Source organism: Octopus bimaculoides, chromosome 4 (genome assembly GCF_001194135.2).
Source record: "Octopus bimaculoides isolate UCB-OBI-ISO-001 chromosome 4, ASM119413v2, whole genome shotgun sequence".
NCBI classification, from domain to species: Eukaryota; Metazoa; Mollusca; class Cephalopoda; order Octopoda; family Octopodidae; genus Octopus; species Octopus bimaculoides.
In genome coordinates, this window is record NC_068984.1 from 58,474,123 (window position 1) to 58,498,636 (window position 24,514).

The 24,514-nt window shown below is 36.0% G+C and overlaps 2 protein-coding genes across 3 annotated transcripts in view; one reads left to right on the plus strand and one right to left on the minus strand.

Annotated features, from left to right (window-relative positions):
* LOC106877354 (putative uncharacterized protein DDB_G0285119) overlaps positions 1 to 10,612 on the minus strand; it is a 64,985-nt gene extending 54,373 nt beyond the window's left edge. The window contains exon 1 of the mRNA XM_014926240.2: positions 7,778 to 10,612. Coding sequence (XP_014781726.1) covers positions 7,778 to 9,190 — 1,413 coding nt within the window. The 5' untranslated portion in view covers positions 9,191 to 10,612. The remainder of the gene's footprint in view (positions 1 to 7,777) is intronic.
* A 4,644-nt stretch (positions 10,613 to 15,256) lies between these two features.
* The window catches only part of LOC106877355 (THAP domain-containing protein 2), a 40,200-nt gene continuing 30,942 nt past the window's right edge, over positions 15,257 to 24,514 (plus strand). The window contains exons 1-2 of one of the 2 annotated variants that reach the window (XM_052967103.1): positions 15,257 to 16,032; positions 17,507 to 17,594. In XM_052967103.1, the coding sequence (XP_052823063.1) occupies positions 17,527 to 17,594 (68 nt within the window). In that variant the 5' untranslated portion in view covers positions 15,257 to 16,032; positions 17,507 to 17,526. The remainder of the gene's footprint in view (positions 16,033 to 17,506; positions 17,595 to 24,514) is intronic. The other variant, XM_052967104.1, reaches the window with a different exon arrangement.

The following is a 24,514-nucleotide window of genomic DNA, read 5'->3' on the forward strand; positions in this document are numbered from 1 at the left end:
GCAATGTGGTGCATAAATTGTCAAGTAAATGAGACGCATCTTTGCCTCCACTGATTCACTTGCAAAGTGTTGAGTAAAATTATTTCGTTGCAGACCTCCTTTGGGTCTTTTTATTATCACTGCGACACGCATATTCCCCAGTTGGTAACATTGATTTCAAGGCCCTCCTAGATGAGAGACTGGCATTCCACTTAATGTCTATGTTCCATGCTGGCATGGATTGGAGAGTTATTAATGTAGAAATATGGTATCGTAGCTACTAACAGTTGAGGGTTGCGTAGTCTAGACGGCGTTTTTAGATTTCATTATTCTCTTTAACCCGGGCAAAGCCGGGTATTTCTGCTAGTATATATATATAAAGGGAAACAGAAGTAAAGTTACACAAAGTAGAATTAAAATTTATATTACTTATTGCATTTGCATATAGCAATATACATTATATGCATGCTCCTGTGCTCAGATGTAGTACCAAGGATGTGAGGTGTCATCCCCACCAATATATAATTGAATTAATTTAATGGGCTCATGCTGCAGAACTCATTAGATACTATTTACCTTAAAATAGCACTAAGTATCTAAGTCTAGCAAAGTCTCATCACCAGGACTAACAACAGCTGATTTCTTTGAGAGAGAGAGAGAGAGAGAGAGAGAGAGAGAGAGAGAGAGAGAGAAACATGAAGTGAGAAAGTAGGAGAAACATCAACTGATATGTTATTTATTGGCTCCAAAGAGAGGAAGAATAAAAGTGAACTCAGCATGACTTGAACTCAGAGTGCAGAGAAGAGATAAATTATTTTATCCATAGTCTCAATAATTCTGCCAATACTAGTGTGTGTGTATGTATGTTGCTTCCTTGGAGGACTGTGGTGAAGGAAGGAACTGCTTCGCTTCTCAACTTGTTTGTTTAGAGCGCTGAGCCACCCTCTTGGTATGCAAGTACTGTGACAGAAGCTGCGCTTCAATCATAGGAAGAATCAGCCATGAAAGAAACTGCAAGAAAAGGAGCCCCTGATATGTTCAATTAAGTGGCCTCTAAGATAAATTGACCGTCTGCATAGATGAAAAGGGCCAATTATTATATATATATATATACATTATCTTTTAATCTTTTACATGTTCCACTCACTAGACTGCAGCCATGATAGGGCACTAGCTTGAGGAATTTTAGTCGAACTAATATCAACCCCAGTACCTATTTCCTTTCTAAGCTTGGTTCTTATTCTATCAGTCTCAGCTGTTAAACTGTTAAGTTATGGGGACATAAACACACCAACACCAGTTGTCGAATGGTTGTGGGGGACAAACATAGACACAAAAAAGACACACACGTGCGTGTGTGTGTGTCTCTCTCTCTCTCTCTATATATATATATGTATATATATATATACATATATACATACATATATATATACATACATATATATATGCATAATATATATACATACATATATACATACATACATATATACATACATACATATATACATATATACATACATACATACATATATATATACATACATACATACATATATACATACATATATACATACATACATACATATATACATATATACATACATACATACATATATACATATATACATACATACATACATATATATATACATACATACATACATACATACATATATATATATATCCATATATATATATATATATCAATAATAATAAAAGGGTAAAATTAATTAATTAATCAATTAATTAATTAATAATTTTACCAAGTAGTTCGGTACATTAAAATAACCTTTTTGAGTAACATTATACAAATATTCTATAATTATAAGCATAATTATAATCAGGGGTCAGCTAATTGCTTTGCCATGTACCGAATTTAGAAATAGCAGTTAAAATACCATTCTGCTACCATAAATATCTCCCAGACAGTAACACACTTTTTTTTTACGTAGGCAAAGAGAAAACATAACGAATCCAGTCCTGGTTAAATATCAGTTATACGATGACACTGGATTGCATACATATTTAATTCTAACACTCTCAAATTTATATTTGAAATGCTGCACTGATGAGGTGAAATAAGTAAGTAAATATAACTTTACTTTAATCCCGAAATGCGTATGTAGCTAATCTAAGTTGTGTGGATTCGTTATTTTATCTCTTTGTTTCACAAATAAGGTATTTTTCATTCCAGTGGCCATTACACGTCTACCAAATTATGGGATATTGTTTACAGGAAAATGTAAATAATGTCTCAATGTCCCTATTTTATGCTCAGACAGTATTATTTATGACGTCATGTCGAACTGACATTTACAACACATACTCACAAACACACACACAACCAATAGGCTCCTTTTGGTTTCTGTTTGTCAATTTCACTGATAAGGCATAGATTGATCTGAGGTGATACTAGTAGAAAACATTTGCCGAAGATGTCACACTGCAAAACCAAACCTGAAACCAGATGGATGCGATATGAATTTGGTAACCACACAGCTATGCCTTCACATGTGTGTGTAGAGAGATTAAAATGCTAATGAACAGAATGTAAGCAGATGAAACATTGAACACTAATGTAAATGACATCAACTACTATGATGGCGTAGCAGGACCATTTCATATTATTATAACAGATTTCTCTAGTTAGTACTACAATACATTACATTACGCTGTATACTTTCTATAATTAATATATACTTATTGTAAGGCAGTGATCTGACAGAATCATTAGCATGCATGGCAAAATGCTTAGTGGCATTTCATTCATCTTTATGTTTGAGTTCAAATTCCACCAAGGCTGAGTTTGCCTTTCATCCTTTCAGGGTTGGTAAAATAAGTACCAGTTGAACACTATGGTTGATTTAATCGACTAGGCCCCTCCTCCGAATTTGCTGGCTTTGTGCCAAAATTTAAAATCTATATTTTATTATCATTGTATTATTATTCATGTCTGAGGTATGCTGGCAGGGAATTAGAGTTACCTTACTCAGTTTCTTCAGTTGAAAGGTTGGGTAGATCTGGTTTCTTGTATGTGTACTGCTTTAGTGACTTGTCAAAATGTCATACAATGTAGCTGTGTTGTAGAATGTCAAGACTAGGTGCAGGCATAGTTGTGTGGTTAAGAAGTTTGCTTTCAAACTACATGGTTTTATGTTGTCTCACTGCATAGCACCACAAGCATCTTCTAGTATAGGTTCAGGTTGACTAAAGCATTGTGAGTAAATTTGGTAGATGGAAATTGAAAGAAGCCCATCATATATATGTGTGTGTTTCTCTCTCCTTGCCTTGACATTGCATGCTAGCTGTAAATGAGTCTGTCATTCAAGCATTGTCTTTCATTTCCAATTTTCTGTGAGAACATTTCAGGACATGGGGAAAATATTACCTTGCCTGGAAACAGGTGAGGGTTGGCAACAGGAAGGGCACTGAGCTATTGAAAATTTACCTTAATAAATGCCATCCAACCTATGCCAGCATGAAAAAGTGGACGTTAAAACAATGATGATGATGATGATTGTTTCCTTGCTACCTGCTACAAAAACACAGCAACAGCCCCATTTCATTCAAAAGGTAAGGCCAAGAAGGTTTTGAAATCTTAATGGACTTAGCATTATTGATCCAAACTAAATACAAAGAATAAAGAAATTTGAATAGAATCAATAATATAAAAGCACATCTGTGTATTTAAAACATCATAATTAGAAGAAAAAAAAATCGAAAAAGTTCAGTCAAATACAAGCCTGCACAATCAATTGATTTTTGGCTGGTAGTAAATTTCAAAATTAAAAGGAAAATAAGCAAAGTCAGATAAGGGGTGAAGTATAGAAACATCATCATCATCATTTTAATGTCCACTTGAATGATGTATGCAAAACAATCTTAACTGAGATTTCAGTATGGTACCAGAGGACAAATATGTCAAAGCAAATTTTATTGTATACCAGAGAAATATTGTATAACAGAAAAGTGCCTTAATAGAATTATTACAGGATATTCATCTTTAAACTGTAGACAGCTGAATGGTTAATAAGTTTGCTATACAAACACTTGGGTTTCAAGTCAGTTCCATTATAAAGCATCTTGGACAGTATCTTCTACTATGTATTATTTATAACATCATCTGCTTCAAGTTTCACCATTTCAAAACATGAATTAGTTCACATTCTCTCATGGCTTCTAAATTCTTACGTTGCCAACAACAAGCAATTCTTGAGGATTAAAACAAGGTTTCTAAAATGAAAGGAGAAATTGGAAGGATTGCTTTGGTCCAATGGTAGAACATCTGTCATGTCTACTGAAGATGCAGGTTCAAGTCTAATAGGTAGCTTTCAACTCTTTATCCCAAGTGTATTTTAACCCAATATTTACACTTATTTGTAGCTTTATCAGCTTTCAGTTTCCCCTTTCCATATACATATATATATTAGGAAGTTAAAATTTATGGTTGGTCATAGAGTGATCATTGGTTATGCACCTATAAAGTGCTTAACAGTATAGGTGACCCAACAGTCAGCCATAAAAATGATCACAAGTCGTAATTTTTAACTTCCTAAAAATTACATTACTGTTTTCATGCTTTAGAGTGTGCTTCTTTCTTGGATATATGAACTACTGACAATATATATATATATATATATTGTATGCGATGGTTTTTTGGTAAGCAGCATCAATTTTTACAATTCTGTAAATAATAATAGTATTTTATAAGCTTAAAGCTTATAAGCGATCACCGTGCAATGACTAATGAAGAACCAGTTATTTTCTTAATGACTAATTTAGGTCAAGAAATGCATGGGAGACGACTTAGAGAATTAAAATCAGTTTTAAAAAATCTAATACTATAAAATGACAACTTCAGACATGTTTTGATATTATTAGACCTCAGCAGCATAGTCTAACGGTTAATGCAGATCTTAGAGAAGTGTGTGTGTGTGTGTGAACGAACACGAACAGAAGTTATCTTTAAAAAAATATGAAGGAATATCCACGGTCGCCTGCTGTATGAAAAGCAAGTAGTAAAGCAATCACTTACAAAATGTAGTGAATCAAGAAATAATTAATGTAAAATTACATCCAAAGTGAGAAAGACAAATTAATTAAATTTTGGAGGCTGACTTTTCTGTTTTTCTTAATTGTTAGTCATGGAGAGCAATAAAAATTTTTTTTTTTAATAAAAAAAAAAACCCGAAAAAGAGAACCTACAGTGTTTAAATTAAAAGGAATAGAGCATGTATGTGTATTTTTCTAATTACTGAGGGAAGAGGAAGAAATATATATAAGAACGATAGATAAAAAATACAGATAAGTAACGGTAAAGAGGTAAAAGTTGGAGTGTGATTTGGTTGCTAAGTCTAGCAAATCGAACCTTCATGTAGAGACTCACTCGTTTGCATGCTGAACAAATTTATATAGACGCCTATGGAATAGACATATAAATAAATAACCATAAATGTGGGGAGGGAAATATACACCCACACACACACATCCAGTATTTATCCTCAAACTTAATTTTTAAACTAAACAATAATAATTGTTAATGCCATAACTTTTTCGTTTTTTATACCAAATTAGTCCTGACCGAAGAGATCTATGACGATAGGCAATGCAGCCATCACCAAACAGCATTTAAAAAAAATAAACTCGTGCTCCCTTTTTTGAGACGACAGAGTAAGATTAAAGGGACATGTGGCTGCTATTTCTAGTATGACGAGCGATCACATAGAGGATCCCTGTATGTTTTCTTTTTGTTTAGTCCTAGGTACGACTCGATCGATAAGACACATGATCAAAGACATTCCCGCCATGACCATCATGTCTTTTTATATATCAGGGATTTTATCCAATTTGTCATTCCTTTTTCCAAGGTAAGAGGTATGATTTGAGGGAGATTTAGCCGCAATTTCTAGCACTTGGCGGGTCTAGTCTGCAAAGGTAATAATATTCATTGATTTTATGAAGACGAGAACGCGTCATTCTTGCATAACAACTCGTACATAAGCTCGCAAAAAAAAAGGAAAACAAAAGTCACTGGCAACAGCAGTTATTGGTTTGCCATATTAATCAATGTATGTGTTTGTGTGACTACGAAGCAGACGTGAAAAGTTCCACTCGGCTCATAATCAGCAGATGTTGGGTACGACGAATGTGGTGCTAATGAAGGAGAAACACACACACACACACATACACCTCAAGGTGAGTGCGAGCCAAAGAGGGAGTCTCTAAGTGGTCGTTCGATCTGCTAGCAATAACAGCCAATTCTAATTTACACACTCCGTCTAAAAAATGAGACTCCTAGTATAATGGTAGTGTTGTGTCGCGCGATTTGCTAGATATAAAGAGTACATTGGATAGTTTTCCGGAATATACTATCCAAAAAAGAAGTTTAGATGGTATGTATGAACCAATCTAAATCGCCCTCAAATCACACTCCACTGCCTTAAAAATATATCAGAGAATGTAGTCTGATATATTTACAGAAAGTGATAGAAAAGTGTCTGCTCGATCTAAAGAACAATTTACAAGGCGAGTGCGGTAGACATTAAACGAAGTAGTTGTGTAATGTGCAATATTAAGAAAGAAAAAATTAGAAAACATCAAATGCTTGTTGTTTAAAGATTTTAAATAACCTTGGAGGGAGTTTCTTTCTACTTATTGCAAGAATAATATCTGTTAATTGAAGTTTTCCAACTCACTTTATTACATATCTGAGACTCAAATGTATTTGCGCATGTGTATATGTATGACGCAGTGGTTAAGAGGATCGCTCCGTAATTAAGCCACAGGTTCGAACTCACTGCATAGCAACTTGAGCTTTGCGAATGAATTGAAACAGAGAAGCTTTTTGGTTTCAACCCTTTCTTTCAATTTTACTGAAAATTTCGCAACTTTTTCCATTCTTAATTTCTTTTAAAAAAATGATTTGTAATTTTCGAAATTGGTATGAAAAACTGCATCTGTGTGGAAATTTTCAAGAACCTTGGTAGCGGTAGTTCAAATCGAAACGATCTCGAGAGAGCGGAAAACTGTAAGCTCGGATGGATTACACCGATGATTCAAAGGGTCAGCTTTGTCACACTGTTTCTGACTGGGGATAACATGAAGTATCTATGGAATACTTGGTCAGTCACACACTAATTCAGTGATAATGTAGTTCGGTTGACAGAACAACTGATTGCTTGCTTATCGTCGAAACCAACGGAGGATCAGTTTACTGCATACACTATGTTACGAAACTTGTTTCAGAAATGTGTGTAAAGACTGAGTGATCATGTATACAATCATTTTTATAAGTATATGTATGTCTATGTGTGCGGGTGTTATCTAGCCCCACCCCTTGTCAACCCTAATCGAACAGACCTACGATGAAAATCATTCCAACCGTGACCATCTATTCTTATCCTTAGTGCATCTAAAACTACGTTATGTGTCCTTCCCATTTAAAAGTGTAAGGCGTGATTTAAGAGGATTTGGTTGTTATTTCTAGCAAGTCTACCGACCGCGTTGAACTTTCATATAGCCTTCATATGTGTGCAAGCAGTTTAGAAATATTTTTGTATACATTTGTGCATGTATACATGTGTGTGTGAGAGAGAGAGAGGGGGGGGGGGAGAGTAAGTAATCAATTTCAGAAATGTACATGGTTCTTATGTATGTGTGCAAATGTACATTAAGTGCGTGCTAAATGCGCAAAACTGTCATTGAAATTACATGAACCTGAAAGAAAAACATGAGATTGGCAAATTGAATAATTAGGCAAAACAAACTGAATAAACAAATTCACAAGTAGTTACCCTACCTTTCTTTTAGAAACAGGACGGCCTCTTCGAGCCAAGACAGGTGCGACAGGAGTAGCTGTTTTGGTCATTCTATTGCCACGGGGTTGCGCATTAGTAGTAAATAAAGAAACCTTGTTTTGTAGTTGCTTCTCTCTGCAGGGATGACCAAGTTTACTGAGGACAGCTGACTGTTGCCTATTTTCACGACGTCCTTGACAAGAGCCGATGGACGGAGATGACTTGGACGTGTCTGTTTCGCCAGCTGTCGTAACTGTGACACAAGACGACAAAGAAGATTTTAACTTGGAGAGAGCGTCATGAACTAGTTCAGCGCTGCTCGGAAAATGCGATGTTCCAATAGCTTTTTTGAATTTATTACAGCTAGTGTTAATATCATCACCACCGCCACCTCCATTACAATCCTCAACATCACTACTACTGCTAATTCCATTTTTGTCATTACCATTAGCATTGTTGTTGTTGCTATCGGCTTTATAATTGTTGACTATTCGTGATATTAACGTGTTATTCATATTTTTACTGTGTACTGTCTGTCTAGCGGAAAGTGTGCAAGAAGAGTGCCTCTCATTACTATTGTTGTCATTGTTTTCGTTGTTGTTACTGTCATTTTCCGTAAAAGTATCAGTCATAACAGCATCACCAGAGGAATTATCGTTTATAAGTAATTTTTTATCCCATTCACTTTCCTTCCCATTTTGTGTGCCGGTGAATGCGGTTGTTTCCGTCAACCTATTCTCTTTACATTGCCAGTTTTCTGTATTCCTCTTCACGTTGGTATTCGTCGTTTTCGACGAAGCCTGTTCTTTTCTTGAATTTCTTGTTGACAGTGTTGAAGTGTAGCAGGGTGGTGAAGTTGTTAATATTGTTGCTGTTGTAGTAACATTAACGTTTGTTTTTTTAGTTCCTCTACTACCGGCTTCATTTTCCGAACATTGATAATTACTTGCAGTTTTATCCAGGTGGCTATCACTACTTGTAGTAGAAGTTGGGTTTAGTTCTTCGGTGTCAACCACAGTGACATGAGATCTGTTCGATGAATTTTTTCGGTTACCAGGACTGACGACACTTTCTGAAACATTCATCACATCGGTAGTAGAAGTTGAATTGTTACTAGGTTGTTGTCCAAGGGCGCGAATCTTTTGATTGGATTGGTTTGAATTATGAACTTGTCCGCCGATATGATTGATTCGCCACTTGGCCGCATTCCTATAACTTGTGCTGCCCTTGTAATCAACTTTGAAAACCACTTCACTGTCCACCAATTTTTCTAGGATGGCTTCTGTATCTTCAAAGCTTATCCCATGTTTGCGTTGTAGCATGTTGCTAATGCGATCTAAATCTGGGCGAGCTTTCCTTTTCCGTAATTGGTCAATTGTCTCCAAAATGACATCTTTAAACTTTATACCCAGCATTTTGCCTGGGTCAGACGCTCGTTTCTGTGCCAGTTTGAGGGAATAAAAAAAGTTTCCTTTACGTCAAAAATCACTGGTCCAACCATTTACCTTCCTAACTCATCATATATGCGTAGGTGAACAATGACGGAAGAAGAGAAAAAAGAAAGAGAATAAAAACAGTGTTGATTCTGCAAGTCCTTGTATTTTTGAACGACAACAAAGAAATTTTGGGAATCGTACTTAGTTTTGCAATTCTTTATCTCCTGAAAGGAATTAAAATTTGGCGATCGGACTGTCTGCTTTGTGAACTGGCCTCCGTGAATGTGCTGTTTTCTATAGGCCAGCCTACATGGATGTGTATGAAACGCGTGAGAAAGCAAGTGCGAGGGCTGAGTAAAAAAAAAAAAAACTTAATACTAAGGAAATAAAAAAATTAGAAATAGAAAATAAGATATGTTTAAAATAGCTGCAGAAGAGAAGAAAAAAGACATGAGATATTTAAATAAATGATGGAAAACAAAACAAAAAAAAACAAGGGAAAGAGTGAAAGACAAAGGTAGTATATAAAGTAAAAGCGAACAGTTCGTTGTCAGAGTGTTGGATAGAAAGAGTAAAGAATAATAGACGATGGATAGTGTGGGAGTCGAATGGTATAGCGAAAACACCAAGGATAACAGAATGAAGAAATGAGAGAAGAGGTGAAAAAGTTGTACTGTGTAAGGGATAGTGGAGAAGGCGACGACTACAGAGCAACAGAATAGCCTTAACGTATAGAGCGTGAGTGCGGTTGCGCAGACATTACAACTATGCTGCATTCTGGGACCCGAACAGAGCGCCTTGTCTGGCTGACAGTCAGTCTCCCGCCGTGGTTACCTACTTTTTCTTTTTCTTTTATAAAATTCCCACTCGAATTAATGTTGGCGGGCACGTGTAGTTCTTTCATTCATTCTCTCAGTCTAAGATAATGTTACGTATCTTTCTTTTTGTTTCATTTCTATCGATTTATACGACTTAGTCTTCTACGGAAAAGAAAAAGCTTTATGTATTACCTACCATGGTGTAAAATCACGCTTGTTACAGATATTGATAGCCAAAAAAACAATTTTTGCGTGTGTGTGTGTATTAGCGTATATGTGTATGTAGTTGTCATTGATATACTTAAAATGAAAAACAAAACAAGCTCTGTGAATAAGGTAACCAGGTGGTGATGTGGTTACTGTATGCGTTGTTTATATCCCTCGGTTATTTCTGTTTTTTGTTTCGCAGCCAAAACATTTAGTGAGTTGCTTTTTCCTTAATCCCATGTGTAAGATGGTAGGTTGATTCTCACTGGACATGAGTGAGGTACGCTGGGAGACGGCGTTCATCTGTTTCTCAGCTCACAGGAGCGGGTGCTTATGCTTGTAACCTTCAGCATCCGAACACCATGGATCTTATCCAAAACCAACTTCTGTCATTGAACCTGAACCAATGATAACACGTTCAGACTTCCACAATGAAAATAATAAATATGACTACCATAAAAAAAACCTTTTATAAAGTTCAATTTTATCTTTCCTTTTTTTTTTCTTTTTGCTTTTGTGGTAGAGTTAGACATAATCCATCATCCAGTTTACCACTTGAACCTTGAGGTGTGAGCATTGGGTCCATTTCACGGATAGAGGGGATAACTTCCTTTCTTCCTTTAATCAGCCTAAAAGACCCTGAAAATATTCTGCAGGAATGATGCCATTCTTCTAATCTTTCTTTTAATTCAGAAAAGGAAAGAATAAAATGTATTAAACGGACATGAAATTGAGGATTAACAATTTTTCCATGTACTATGGCAAAAATCGCGTCTTCTCAAGCGTGAAAATTCATTTTACACTTGCATATATTGCATATGTAATAATGAAAAGTTATATGCTGTGAGCACTAAATTTTCTCTGTTAATGTTCTTGAGAACAAGATATGCATTATCTGTAGGTTATATATACTTGTAACTTTGTGAATATTTCAGCGTAATCTGCGAAGAACTTTCTTACTAAATCAAATTTTGCTTATCTCAAACTCTTGTATTTTACTTGGAATTGATAGCGATTATTTATAGAAAGCAACCTCGGTTCTCGAGGTTCTAAAGCCGAATTGTTCGAGAACCGAATTATTTTATCCCATTACAATTAATGTAAAAGAAATTAATTCGTTTCCAAGCACCAGATAAATGCTTACACTATATATTTTGGTATAAAAACGTTTATTCAAACTGTAAATAACACAAAAGTGTGTTATTTCTTAGCGACCCCTTCCATAAAGACTTCTGGTAACTGTCTTTTGGGGGGTTTCTTCCCTTCTCTTTGGCTGAGATAAATCTTTCTCTGGGGTTTCTTTTCTTTTTTCTTTCAGTAAAAATCTGTCCAATGTTAATTGTTTTTGCTTATGTTGTAATTTTTTTCTAAAATGAGATGTGGCATTGTCATTAAAAAGGTTTACTATTCTATTTGTTACCACTGTATCAGGGTGATATTTTTCCACAAAATTTTGTACATCACCCCATTTAGCACAAATTTATTTGATTAAAGAACTTGGGACATTCTCCTTTTCTTCCTCCTCCTGAGAAGACATTTCTTCAGCCGAAGTCTTTTGCTGCTCATTTTGAAGGTGTACGAGCTCTTCGGTGGTAACCTCAGTACGGTGGTCTTCCACCAGCTCTTCAATATCTTCACTGTCGACATCCAAGCCCATAGTTTTTCCCATAGAGACAATATCATCAACAGTAGCAATTTCCTCAAAAGCAGCAGTACACAGTCTGGCCAAAGTTTCCTCCGTACTGAATTCATGGTTCTGTAACTCAGTTGGTTCCATGCATTATCAATAAGATTAACGCATTTCAGGATATTGAAATGATTTTTCAAAAATTCTCAGAGAATTAACTGAGTGTCATTAGTGACTTGAAAGCACTTTCGAAATAGAGCTTTTGTGTAATTTTTTTAAAAGTTTACAATGACCTATTGGTCCATTGGTTGTATTAGAGGAGTTGTGTTAGGTGGCAGGTATTTGACCTGAATAAAATCAAACTCTTCAACTAAGTCACACTCCTGGATGGTGAGCGGGAGCATTGTCAAACACGAGAAGGCATTTCTATGGCAAGTTTATTTTTTTTTGCAGATGTTTTTTTAACACTCGGAGCAAAAACTTCATGAATCCACTCAATAAAAAATTATTTGGTTACCCAAACCTTTGTACTAGCTCGCCACATAACTCTTCATAACATTGTTTCTTTTGAAAACCCTCGGACTATCGGAATGGTAAACAAGCAATGGCTTGACCTTGAAATCACCACTTGCGTTGCCGCATAGCAAAAGAGTGAGTCTATCTTTCATTGGCTTGTGCCCTGGCAACGCTCTTTCCTCCTTAGTAATATAGGTCCTATTTGGCATTTGTTTCCAAAATAATCCTGTTTCATCCTCATCAAAAACCTGTTGGGGAAGATAACCTCCTTCCTTTATCAAGTCACTAAACACAATCACAAATTTCTCAGCCACCTCGCTATGCCTAATTACATTGTGTATTTCACTTTTCTTAAATATCTCGAACCAGCCTCTATTAGCTTTGAATTTAAAAGTATCACTTTCAGCACTTGTACCAGGGTTTTTTTTTACTAGACCATTATAAATTTCGAATGCTTTCTCACAAATAAATGCTTCACTTATACTGTCAACTGCTGTTTCTCATTTAGATATTGTCGATTTAGGCATACCGTACTGCACAGCGTGATCTGACACACGAACGCCATTTTCGTGTTTTGCGATGATTTCTTTCTTCACATCAGTTATTTTTCTCTCAACTTTTCCTTTACCAGTATCACTGCTAGCTTTCTTTGGAGTCATGGCTACGGGCTAATGAAAAGTAAAAAAGGCGCAGTACAATAAAATTGGAAAAGAAAAGCACAGCACACGAATGTATACAACACGGCAGTCGACTCAGAATTGATTCCTTTCGAGTTAACTCGGTTCGGCAACGTTGTTCGAGAACCGAAATTTTGTTCGATAACCAAGGCATTTTCATCTCGAATTTTCTTTTCGAAAATCGATTTGTTCGACGTTCGAGAACCGAAGTTGCTCTGTATATTTTTTCTTTTCATGGAAGTTTAAACATAACATAATATTTTTAGCATTTTACTTTTATGTTTCAGTGATTGCATTATGACCATGCTCAAGCACCGGCTTCAAGATTTTAGTCGAAAGATCGATCCCAGTACTTACCTTTTTTTTAAGCCTATTACTTATTCTATAGATATCTTTTTGCCGAACCGCTAAGTTACAAGCACGTCAACTAACCAACACCAGTTGTTAAGTGGTGATTGGAAAAAACACAAATACACATAAACATATGTGTAAGGTTGTGATTTCGATTCCTTGAGAAGGTGATGCATTGTTTTCTTTACCAAAATACTTTATTTCACGTTGCTCCAGTCCACTCAGCTGACAAAAATGAGTAACCAGGACGCGGACCCGCGTTCCATCGTTCTATCCAGGAGGGAGGAAATTACGCCACAGAATCCGGGAAATTAGCTTCATGAGCCTATGGCCCGGGACAAACTTTTAATCCTTTTGGTGTGTGTGTGTGTGTGTGTGTTTATATATATATATATATATATATATATATACACGCGGAGCAAATAATTCACGAAAAAATAATTTGCAAAGATATCATTGACTCTGTTATTTGACTGTTATTTCCAGCAGGTAGACATACTTAATATGTCCTTGGCCCAGTGCTATAATAGAAGACGTTTGTGCAAGGTGCTGCGCAATACGACCAAAACCCAAACCGCATGGTTCGGAGGCAAGTTTCTCAACCACATAGCCACGCCTGCGCATATCATAGGAATATTTTAGTAGATTGAATTTAACTTCAGGTATGAAGGAATATCACCTGTTACTTGATACATTCCCTAATTATCAGCAGATATCTTGATAGATCTTTTCAACTGGAGTATTATTCGTCGTATGAAGGCGCGTGGTTTATGGTTAGAGTATTCGGATCGTAAGATTGTGAGTTGAATTCCCGGCGACGTGTTGTGTCCTTGAGCTAGACACTCTATTTCATGTTGCTCCAGTCTACTCAGCTGGCAAAAATGAGTAGTACCTGTATTTCAAAGGACAAGCCTTATCACATTCTGTGACACGCTGAATCTCCCTGAGAATTACGTTAAGGGTACGCGTATCTGTGGAGTGCTCAGCCACTTACACATTAACTTACACATATTTCTGCTTCGGCAACCCAATGCTGAATCTGTTCGAAATGTAATGAAAAATAGATCAGTTTCAAAATATTGCTGTCCAAGTCACAAAAGCAAAACTTGAAGGAAATAGTAGTCATTTCCTTTGATTTCTAGATAGAAGCAAATAGGAAATAACACTTACTGACCAAAAAAATTGTTACACAGTTATTAAACAGATGTTATTATCAATAAGTAACATTTTCAAGCCTTATGTAACTAATATTCATCTTCAAAATGTGTAAGCCGAATGCAGTGTCAGGAAAAATGGGTTACAGGAAAAAAGTCACTGGAAAATAAATGTCATATTTTTATTTGAATGCTATAAAAAGCAGAAGTAATAAAACAAAATATATTTAAAACCCGTTACTAACTGTCAGTACATGACTTGTACATAATTTATATATGATGGCATTACACAATGTGAAAGAAAAAAAACAACCTTTTATTCAATTTCTTAAGCTAAGTAAGACTATAAAACAAAAAAATTAAGTCAGTCATTTATTGACTATATTGCATATATACAGAATGAAAGCATCTTACATAATATCGTGGCATTACATGTACATTCAATATTTTTAATGTTGATAACTAAGATGAATATTCCAGCCGGCGCCATCAGGAAACTCCACCACACCTTGTGGTTCTCTCGTCGAGCAACACAAGTTATGAAAGTATTTCTTTTTTCTTCTGTGACTTTTTTTCCTGTGACTTTCATTCGTAGATTCTCGAATTCTGCAGAGGGAATATTAGAGGGTTTTCAAAGATTTTTCTGAAGAGGTAGGGTTGGAGAAAGTATTTAGTTTCGGATCTGAAAAGTGATATACAATAGGAATGACGAGGAAAGGGAGAAATATTCGGTTGACCTTCTGGAAGGGATATGCTAGTAAGTTAATTCAGACGAGCAGATGCCTCTGCAATAGCGAGAAGTGAAATGAAACATGTTTGAAAGTTGGTAAGCGAAATGTAGCTAATCAGTTGTACGTTTTGATCAGTTTTGGATGTTATATGAAATATTGTACGTATGTGTAACAGCAGTAAGTCACATAAATGTAAATCTTATACGAACTTCGGATGCATGGAGCAACAGGCGATCAGGACTAAAAGGATAGCTTAATCATTGCAGGTTGGCAATGTGAGGTCTATGAGAGATCACCAGAAAGTCGTAAGGACTAATATTTTTTGTTCACTATTTTGAGGGTTTTAATAATATATTGTTGTCAAACGTGACCATCCCATCTGTTTGTACATTTTAAATTAATTTGTCCAGTGTTTCCTTCCTTTTCTTAAGATGTGACTAGATGGATATTTAGCTGCCATTCCTAGATGATCGAGTGATCATGTAGAGCAGTCTCAAGGGTACGACCCGGAAACTTCATTTTTATGGTCCGCAGCAGAGCCATTTTTGTGGCCAATATTTTCCTAAAACTTGGTAATTTGTCCTTCATCCCTTCCATACTTCTGTAGCAGCACAACAGCAGCAGCAGTGTTAAACTTGACCTGCCAACTTAATGCGATATGAAATATTGTATGTGTAACAGCACTAACTGTCACATAACGCCAATGTGAATCTTATACGGAAATGGTAAGAAGGGTACAGGTCAGTATCATCTCAATCATTGAAGTCCCTACTCTCCATAAAACAATTTTGGTGAAAAATAAGCCAATAAGGCATATACAATATAATATGAAATATAATCTGTAGGAAAAAAATCATAAATAAATGAAAAAATCCATAAATGGACGTATCATGGCCGTTTTAACACTTTTTAACGAGTAGTATCTGTGATTCCCGCGGAGTCAACCGAAATACCCATGTTATGTATCAATGTGGTCGTTTATATAGTGAACTGGAACATATATATGACTAAAGAAATTTTTAAACGCGTAATTTATAATAAAATTACACTGCTCTTAGAAAGAAAACATGACGCAAAATGGGCTTGATAGACGAAGTGTTAACGTTCTGAACTTGAAACTCGAAGGCTCAAAACAAGTTATAACAATGATGTATGATAGCGTGATGTCTTTCAAGTGTAAACAGCTTGCAGACAGGAAATTAGCTCACTTCACGGTTTTGCGGTCATTGTTGAGGGTTGAATTACAACGCTTGAATGAATATGCAGATATAATTGTAAAACTACACTCAGAGTCTGAGCGACATTCTCAAGACAATTTAAGTTTGTGGCTACTACACTGACTGTGGATGTTAATACTGTTTCTGAGGAAATTCAAATGAAGTTAGTGGACTTCTGTGCGATGCCATGCTGAAGTAGAAATGTGCTGTGGGCGGTGTTTTTTTTATTAGTACCAGTTCTTTCAAAGTGAGAGATTTCTCAACTTGTTGGCTTCATCGTTGCAAATTCTGACCATATTTGGAAGCACATACATTTGAGTAGTTTTTCTCGATATTGAAAATAAATAACTTCGAGTTACGCTCAAGACTGAGTATGGATTGAATTTAAAAATTAACGAAAAAGTTTTGGCAAAAGAAGTAACTAATATCATAGTTTAAAATTTAAGAATTTCTAAATTTACGAGTGCGCGTATGAATGCCAGGAGCTTAGTATTAAATTTAAAGCAATTTCAAAGTAAATTTATGGATTTTTAACTATGATGATAAGACGTTATATTAAATGAAAGGTTGAACTGAGTTTTTTTCTTCTCTATTTCAATGTACTTCAAATTTTCAACAAAACCATTTCGACATAGCTTCTTCGTAATACATGAATACAACATCGTAATAGATGAATAAAACGGAATTAAAAGTTTAAAGAGGAATTAGAAATTGTACGAAATGGGGGAGATTACGTTAGACATTATAAGAATATATTTAAATTCATTTGATGAAATAGCTGGAAAAAGAAAAAAATAATCATAAATTATGATATTCATTATACTAGAACGGAGATAGAAAAGGAAAGTATACATGTCGTGAGACGTAGCCTAACCGACACTGTGTACTACTCGTATCGCAAACCTAATGAAATTTCAAACTGTACCTATAAGCAATATAACCATTTCAAGGTTAATAATCTGGTTAAAATATTTTTCTTAAACTTCATTCAAAAAAGAAAGATGCTCTGTAACATCCATGTGCGACAACAAAACTCTTAGCAGAACTGGTTTTGCTGTAAAAAAAAGGAAGTTTTTATGCGATCGGTAAGTCATAAAAAAAAGCACTTGGTTTAATCCTCCTCTCAATGAATTATCCACATCATAATAGCTAAAATGTTGTTCGAATTGCTTCAGATATACGTTTGCCCCAGCATGAGAATTATATAAAATATTCAATAAAACAGCATTTAAAATCTCTTACTCTTTCTAATTTTGCCTCATTAAATCTTTCTAAATTGAATCAGCTCAACACCAACCAAACTACACATATTTGTTTGAAATTGCATCAACACTATTACTTAGTTCTTTAATTGTAATTGTTTTGCTAAAGTATAGTATACCAATATGCCATACAAATCAATAACTCATCTGAAGTATGCATTAATTTTAGTTTAATCTATCGAAACCCTTAAACTTCATTTCAATACGCATACATTCTGGAATCCCCTCGGAAGAAACTTCATTTCGATTTCTAACAATATCTGAGACTCGGAGACTAAGAATGAGCACTGAAACCTAAAATGAAGAAACATTTTCTCTAAAGCAAATTCATTCATCAGAAACAAATGAACTTGTGGTCTCTGCACAACTAAGAGCGACAAAAACATTTTTGTCAAAGTTCTACCAACACTCTTCTACACAAGAAAAAAAAAAAAAAAAAAAAGAGAGATAAACGCCCAGAAAGAATTCCGTCTTACCAACATAAAATGCTAAAGTTCTTTTTCAAATGTAAACAGCATTGTAGTCACTCTGACCTACTGTGTAACTATTTTAACTACCAACACTGTTAGGCAGCTCCCAACAAGAACTCACAAAGTATGTATTTTTCTTAACGCCATTTATGATCTCAAGGAGCATTTTTGACCTCATACATTCCCAAATAGGTAATCTAATATTGTAATCTCACACTCCAAACACATTAATGACACCCTCCCATTCTAGATCCCATCTGTACTTTCTGTCTCCATTTTTCATTGATTGGTGCAGGCATAACTGTATGGCTAAGAAGCTCACTTTGCAACCGCGTAATTTCGGAGTCAGCCCCACTGCGTGGCACCCGAGCCTTGTGAATGAATTTGGTTGACGGAAAGCTTGTGTGTGTGTGTGCGTGCGTGCGTGCGTGCGTGTCTTTGTGTCTGTGCTTGTCACCCCTCCTCGACAATCAATGTTAGTTAGCTTACGTCCCCGTTACTTAATAATTCAGTAAAAGGGTTCGATAAAATAAGTACTAGACTTATAAAAAATAAGTACTGGGATTTGTTTGACTAAACTCTTCAAGCGGTTCCCCAGCAAGTTTGCAGTCCAATGACTGAAACAAATAAAATATCCTTTACTTCACTAAGTTAATCCTACGACTCTGTTCAGACATTTAAATGTATTTCTAACTTTTATTCCTTCCGTATTTGTATTATTTATTAATGTATAAAGCCCTCATTTAGTATTTCACATATTCAGCAGATACCCTGCTCACTACATTTTTCTTTGTGTATGTGTGTTTATTTGCTGAGTTTGAAGGAAGGAGCAGTATCCATGATCTTTGAGGCCCTCACTGACTGGTTTACTTGTTGCTGTAATAATTCCGTTTAAACTCGTATCTTTCCTGTAGGTCAACAACTTCAGAAAGAAGATTCTTCCTGCATGAATCGGAAGAAGATTCGAGAGAACCGATGTCCTGAAGAGGGAAACTAGACAAAGTGGTCAGTGCAGAGTCGAGGAGTTGGACGAAACAAGGGTGACGAGAGGGGAGACATAAGTGCTTTGTGGTGTCTGAACGGTAGAGGTGCGAAACCAACCAGCTCTGAGGAACAGAGGACATTATAGTAGCGATAAAATGACTGAGAAAGGACACAATACACCTGTGGTCCAGAAATTAGAGGAGTGTGTCTATTAATGATTGAATGCCTGTCAATCAAAGGGCCCTATTCCAGGTGCGGTCCAGGATGTGGTTTGTAGCAGCGGGACCGTTCCAGATGTGAGTGCAATGCTTCTTTGTGAGCCCCACTTGAACCTTACAGAGTGTCAGCAACTGTTGGGCACTGAAGAGAAAGGCCAATTTTGAGGATGCGGCCCTAGCTAAGCTAAGAATGTACTTTCGTCAAGAGAGATCTTCAGTAATAGTGTGACTCTGCACTTGGAGTAACCATGGGAACACTGAGTAGCACTCATTAGTAGTGGTGGTGTGGGCTGTCGTGTAATGTTATTTTCTTGATATGAGTAGTTCCTAACTTTTCCTTTTTCTGTTTTCTCTGTTAAAGGAGCCAAAGTTGGTGTAGCCCACTGAAAAATGTTCTCAATGTCTTCATTCATAAAATCAGTGCAAGTTTGGTGTGTGATATGTAGGTTGGGTGTGAATGATGCACGGTCCGTTAAAGTTAGGGAGAAAAGAAGGATTGTGTACTAACACAATCCTTCTTTTCTCCCTAACTGCATAAGAATGGGCATTTTGAATTTGGTGGTGAGTTGATCATTGATGTATAGAAGGAAGAGAGTGGAAGACAAAATCGAACCCCAGATAACTCCAGAATTGACTGAAATTGGCATAGAAAGAGTTCTGTCATCACGAGTCGCTATGACGCGATCTGATAAAAAGCTAACGACCCAGGAGAAGAGAAACAGCTGAAGCCTATAGGTGGAAAGATTCGATGGGAATCTTTATAGCCGAAGGCCGAAGGCTTTGCTGATGTCTAAAGCAACAATATTGCTTTCACCTAACGTGTCTAAAGTGAGAACCCACTGGTGAGTGACATAAGAGAATAGATCTCCAGTGGATCTTGGCTCCACAGAAGCTGTATTGATGGTCACTGAGGGGAGAGAAGGGAAGGAGAGAAGGGGAGAGAGAAGAGGAAAGAGAGGAAGAGGGAGGAGGAGCAGAGAGAAAGACGAAGAGAGAGAGAGAGAGGAAAAGAGGAAAGAAAGAGAAGTATTCTGGGTTGATGACTGTCTTCGCTAACTTAGAGATGTTAGAAGCAAAAGGAATAAAACGATAGTTGGCTGGATTAGGGGGTTGCCTTTCTTTGGAAAGGAACACACTAAAGTATTTATGTATGAGTGTGTGTGTGTGTGAGAAAGAGTCTGAATCGAGATTCTTTGAAAAGTCAATCACTGAACAATTTACAGGCCTGAGAGTGGAGAAAGGTGCAAAAAGGAGGCTGTTGTAGTATTTGCAGTAAAGAAGACCAAAGTCACAAGATTGAAGAGCTCATGTTTAAGAGAACAATCAAGCGTTGGCATAACTCGAAATCGAGCTGCTGCCCTCATATGTTTGTATATGTTTATGTACATGCATTTTTATGTATATTCCTTTCTGAAACATATATGCCATATTCAAGGATATCAATTTCATGTATATTTTGGCATCTTTAAGTACTTTGGAAATGCATTCTACATTTAATTTTGTTCCGCTGTTTTAATTTTATTGCTTTATACAACTACATCAATACAACTAGATGAATTGGCACATTAATGGATTTCTTTATCGAGACATATTCACATATATGTCTTTTACATGAGTGTTTTAACAATTGTGCATACTTTGCTTTCAATTTCTTTACTTTTCTCGTTTATAATACTTTTTCTCCTGTTTTACCCGAAGCAAAATCTTACGTTAAAAACAAAAGGCCTTACAAACCTTATCGGTAATCTGCCTTGGTAAAATCACTTTTCGAAGTAGCTCTCCAATAGTTAACACCATACCTTCGTTTTGTCACTATTTTCCAAGCTTAAGTGGATATTTTTTACTCTATTTTTCAGTATTTACTCACGTATTTTCTAATCGTTTAATTTAATGACTACGTATTAAATTTACTTAATTTAAATTCTGATATCATCTTCAGTTTATACCGTTATCTAATTCTTTGACTTAACTAAGCTAGAATAAATTTATAATACTATTCCGACTCATGAAGGTTCCTTAACAGTTATAATTTAATGAATACTATTCTGACTTCATTACAACTAATCCACGGCAAACTTAACATTCTTATAATGTCTATTGTGTAACGCCACGACTTCGTATAACGTCACAACTTCACAACTTTTTGGTATTCTAACTAGATTTTATAGTCCACAAATACACTAATGTATTTCACTGTCACTCACATTAAAAGCTATTGATTTAAGCTTGAGCGATCAAAATTATTAGCACATCGTAAATTTAGGTACGCTGAATGCTTAAATTGTTGTATGAGCTATCTTCTTTATATATCAACCAAAAGTCTCTCGTTCTTTATAAAAAATCCAAGTATGTAACCAAACTATTCGCCGTTAGCCTTTATGGTAATAAAGAATTCATCTCTCATTATCTCTTCATACAACTAAAATTCGTAATGTCCGTCAACAAATTCGAAGTTCAGACGTTGAACGTAGTTGGACAGCAATTGCGAGAAATTTGCTTCTCTCATCGACAGCCAAATGTTGGATGTTAACGCGCTGAAAGCCAGAATAAATTTTATATCAATGCTTAAGTTACAGAAATAAATAAATTAGCAAAATTAAATGTAAAAAAGTATGTTTGTACGTGTTACGTCGCCAATTTCGCCGGGCAAATTTATTGCTTGATGAAAGCTGCATCTCAAAATTTGCTGTAGCGCTCTACAAGGATTCAACTGAAGCTCGCTTTGCAACCACATGGTTTCGGATTCAGTCCCGAAAGTGACTTTTACTAACACCCCGGATGCGAAATTTTTTTCCCACCACAGTTCTGGACCCCAGTAATGAACTCATTCACATACACCTAATCAGAGCTCTCCTTGACCTTGTCAAGTTAACAAACACAATCTACAAAGTAAACTCAAGACAAAGAACGGTATTGTAAGTCGACCGATTTTAAAAGGAGACAAGTTATTAGAAAGTTTTGCATCTATACCTATTATCGGATTTTGTTAGGGCCCTATATGGTAATGATGTAGACGGGAAAAATGTGGGTAGAGGTTGATGTTCTAGCAACCCTCTCCCCTTTTGTATAGTTCTGCAAATTATATTGATTCTAGAACGGTTGTGCTGACGAGAACACGGATGTTGTTACGTAAGTAAAACGTTAATATTCGAAACTGCAGTACACAACTAATTCTTTATTCTGCATATTTCTATTTTGGCTTGTTCTGGTGTTTTGCGAAGTTTTTTCTGTAGAACATTATTTTTCTTTGTGGTCGGGTCGTTGATGACCTCTTTCTAGCATATTGGATGTCCACCTAGTGGTCATCCCTTATACACGTGTAATACAATTTTTTCTGAATTTTCAGATTTTTTTATATGCTAGGCCACTTGGTTTTAAATTGAATTAACATTCAATTTATCACCCTACCTATATATATCTATATATATATATATAGCTTGCTTACCAGCCACATGGTTTCGGGTTCAGTCCCACTGCGTGGCACCTTGGGAAAATGTCTTCTACTATACCCTCGGGTCGATCAAAGCCTCTTGTAAGTGGATTTAGTAGACAGAAACTGAAAGAAGCCCGTCATATATATATCTTAAAGAAGTGATTTTAAATTCTCAAACGCAGGATAATGCTAATAATGCTATAGCCTGAACAAGATAAGCTACCCCTATTTTGCAGAAAAAAGTGTTGGCCGCCAACACTTTTTTCTGCAAAATAGGGGTAGTTTATCCTGTTCAGGCTATATTATTAGCATTATCCTGCGTTTGAGAATTCAAAATCACTTCATTAACTTTCTAAGACATCTCAACGCTTCTAAAAGCAAACTTCGTTTGATTGTTTTCGTTCATCGTAATTTGTATATATATATATATATACATAAGTTAACAGAATGAAATAAAAATTCATGGCTGTAAAGATTTCAGAACCTTTATAAATAGTTCTTACAGCTGTTTCCGGCATATTTTATACATCCCTTCATCGGAGACGGTATGAGAAAATGGTTAAGCAATAGTTATTCTAGATAAGATATGAAATAGAGAGTGAAGTGGAGGAATGAAAATAGACGTATGATATGCAGGGATATTGTATCTTCAGTTCCATTATTTAGTTCCATGTGTGTGTGTGTCTGTCTGTGTTTGTCACCCCACTATCGCTTGACAACTGATGCTGGTGTATTTGCGTCCCTGTAACTTAGCAGTTCAGCAAAAGATGCCAATAGAATAATTACTAAGCTTACAAAGAATGAGTCCTGGGGTCGATTTGTTCGACTAAAGGCAGTGCTTCAGCATGACCGCAGTCAAATGACTGAAACAAACAAAAGAACAAAAGAATATATGTATACATATATATATTGTTGTGTCCGGGGAGAGTCATTCCCTTTTAGTGCCTTATTATTTAACACACTCACCGGTTAAGTTTCCATTCATTTACTTATTTACAGGGAAAATAAATAAGTAAATGAGTAGGAACTTTACCGGTGAGTGTGTTAAATAATAAGGCACTAAAAAAGAATGACTCTCCCCAGACACAACATGCTTCAACACACGAAGTCACATAAAGAATCTTGCAAACCAAATCCCAAAACGAAATATATATTTAGTTGAAAGTGGGTTATACATCTTTAAATGTATACCTGACTTTCCTACTATAAAATTAGAATATAACGGAACGCTGAACTCCAGACTATCAACTTAAACAACACTTTATTCAGGTGGAAAATATATACATCTTTGGTTCTTGTTGTTACAGCTTCTGTGTGTATGAGCATAGTTGTTGGAACGTTGTTCTGTAGTTGTAAGCGAGCTGTCGAGTGTAAGCCCGAAAGGTGTAGAGCGACAGCTTAACACGTAAAGAGACTGTCTCCAGGTTGGAGTATTAGAGACACTCTTGACACTTCCGTGCTCATGGTCGGCCGACCGTAAAAGAGAAAGATTAAAGCGGGAACGCTTGCTTGTTTAATTCCACGCATGCGCACGGCGTTACTACAGCGCTCCCTCGCCAGTGCGAGAAACGCACGATAAATGAAATCTGTTAGAACGCCTGAGGCAGGATGGCCACTGAAAACCACCCACAAGATGTG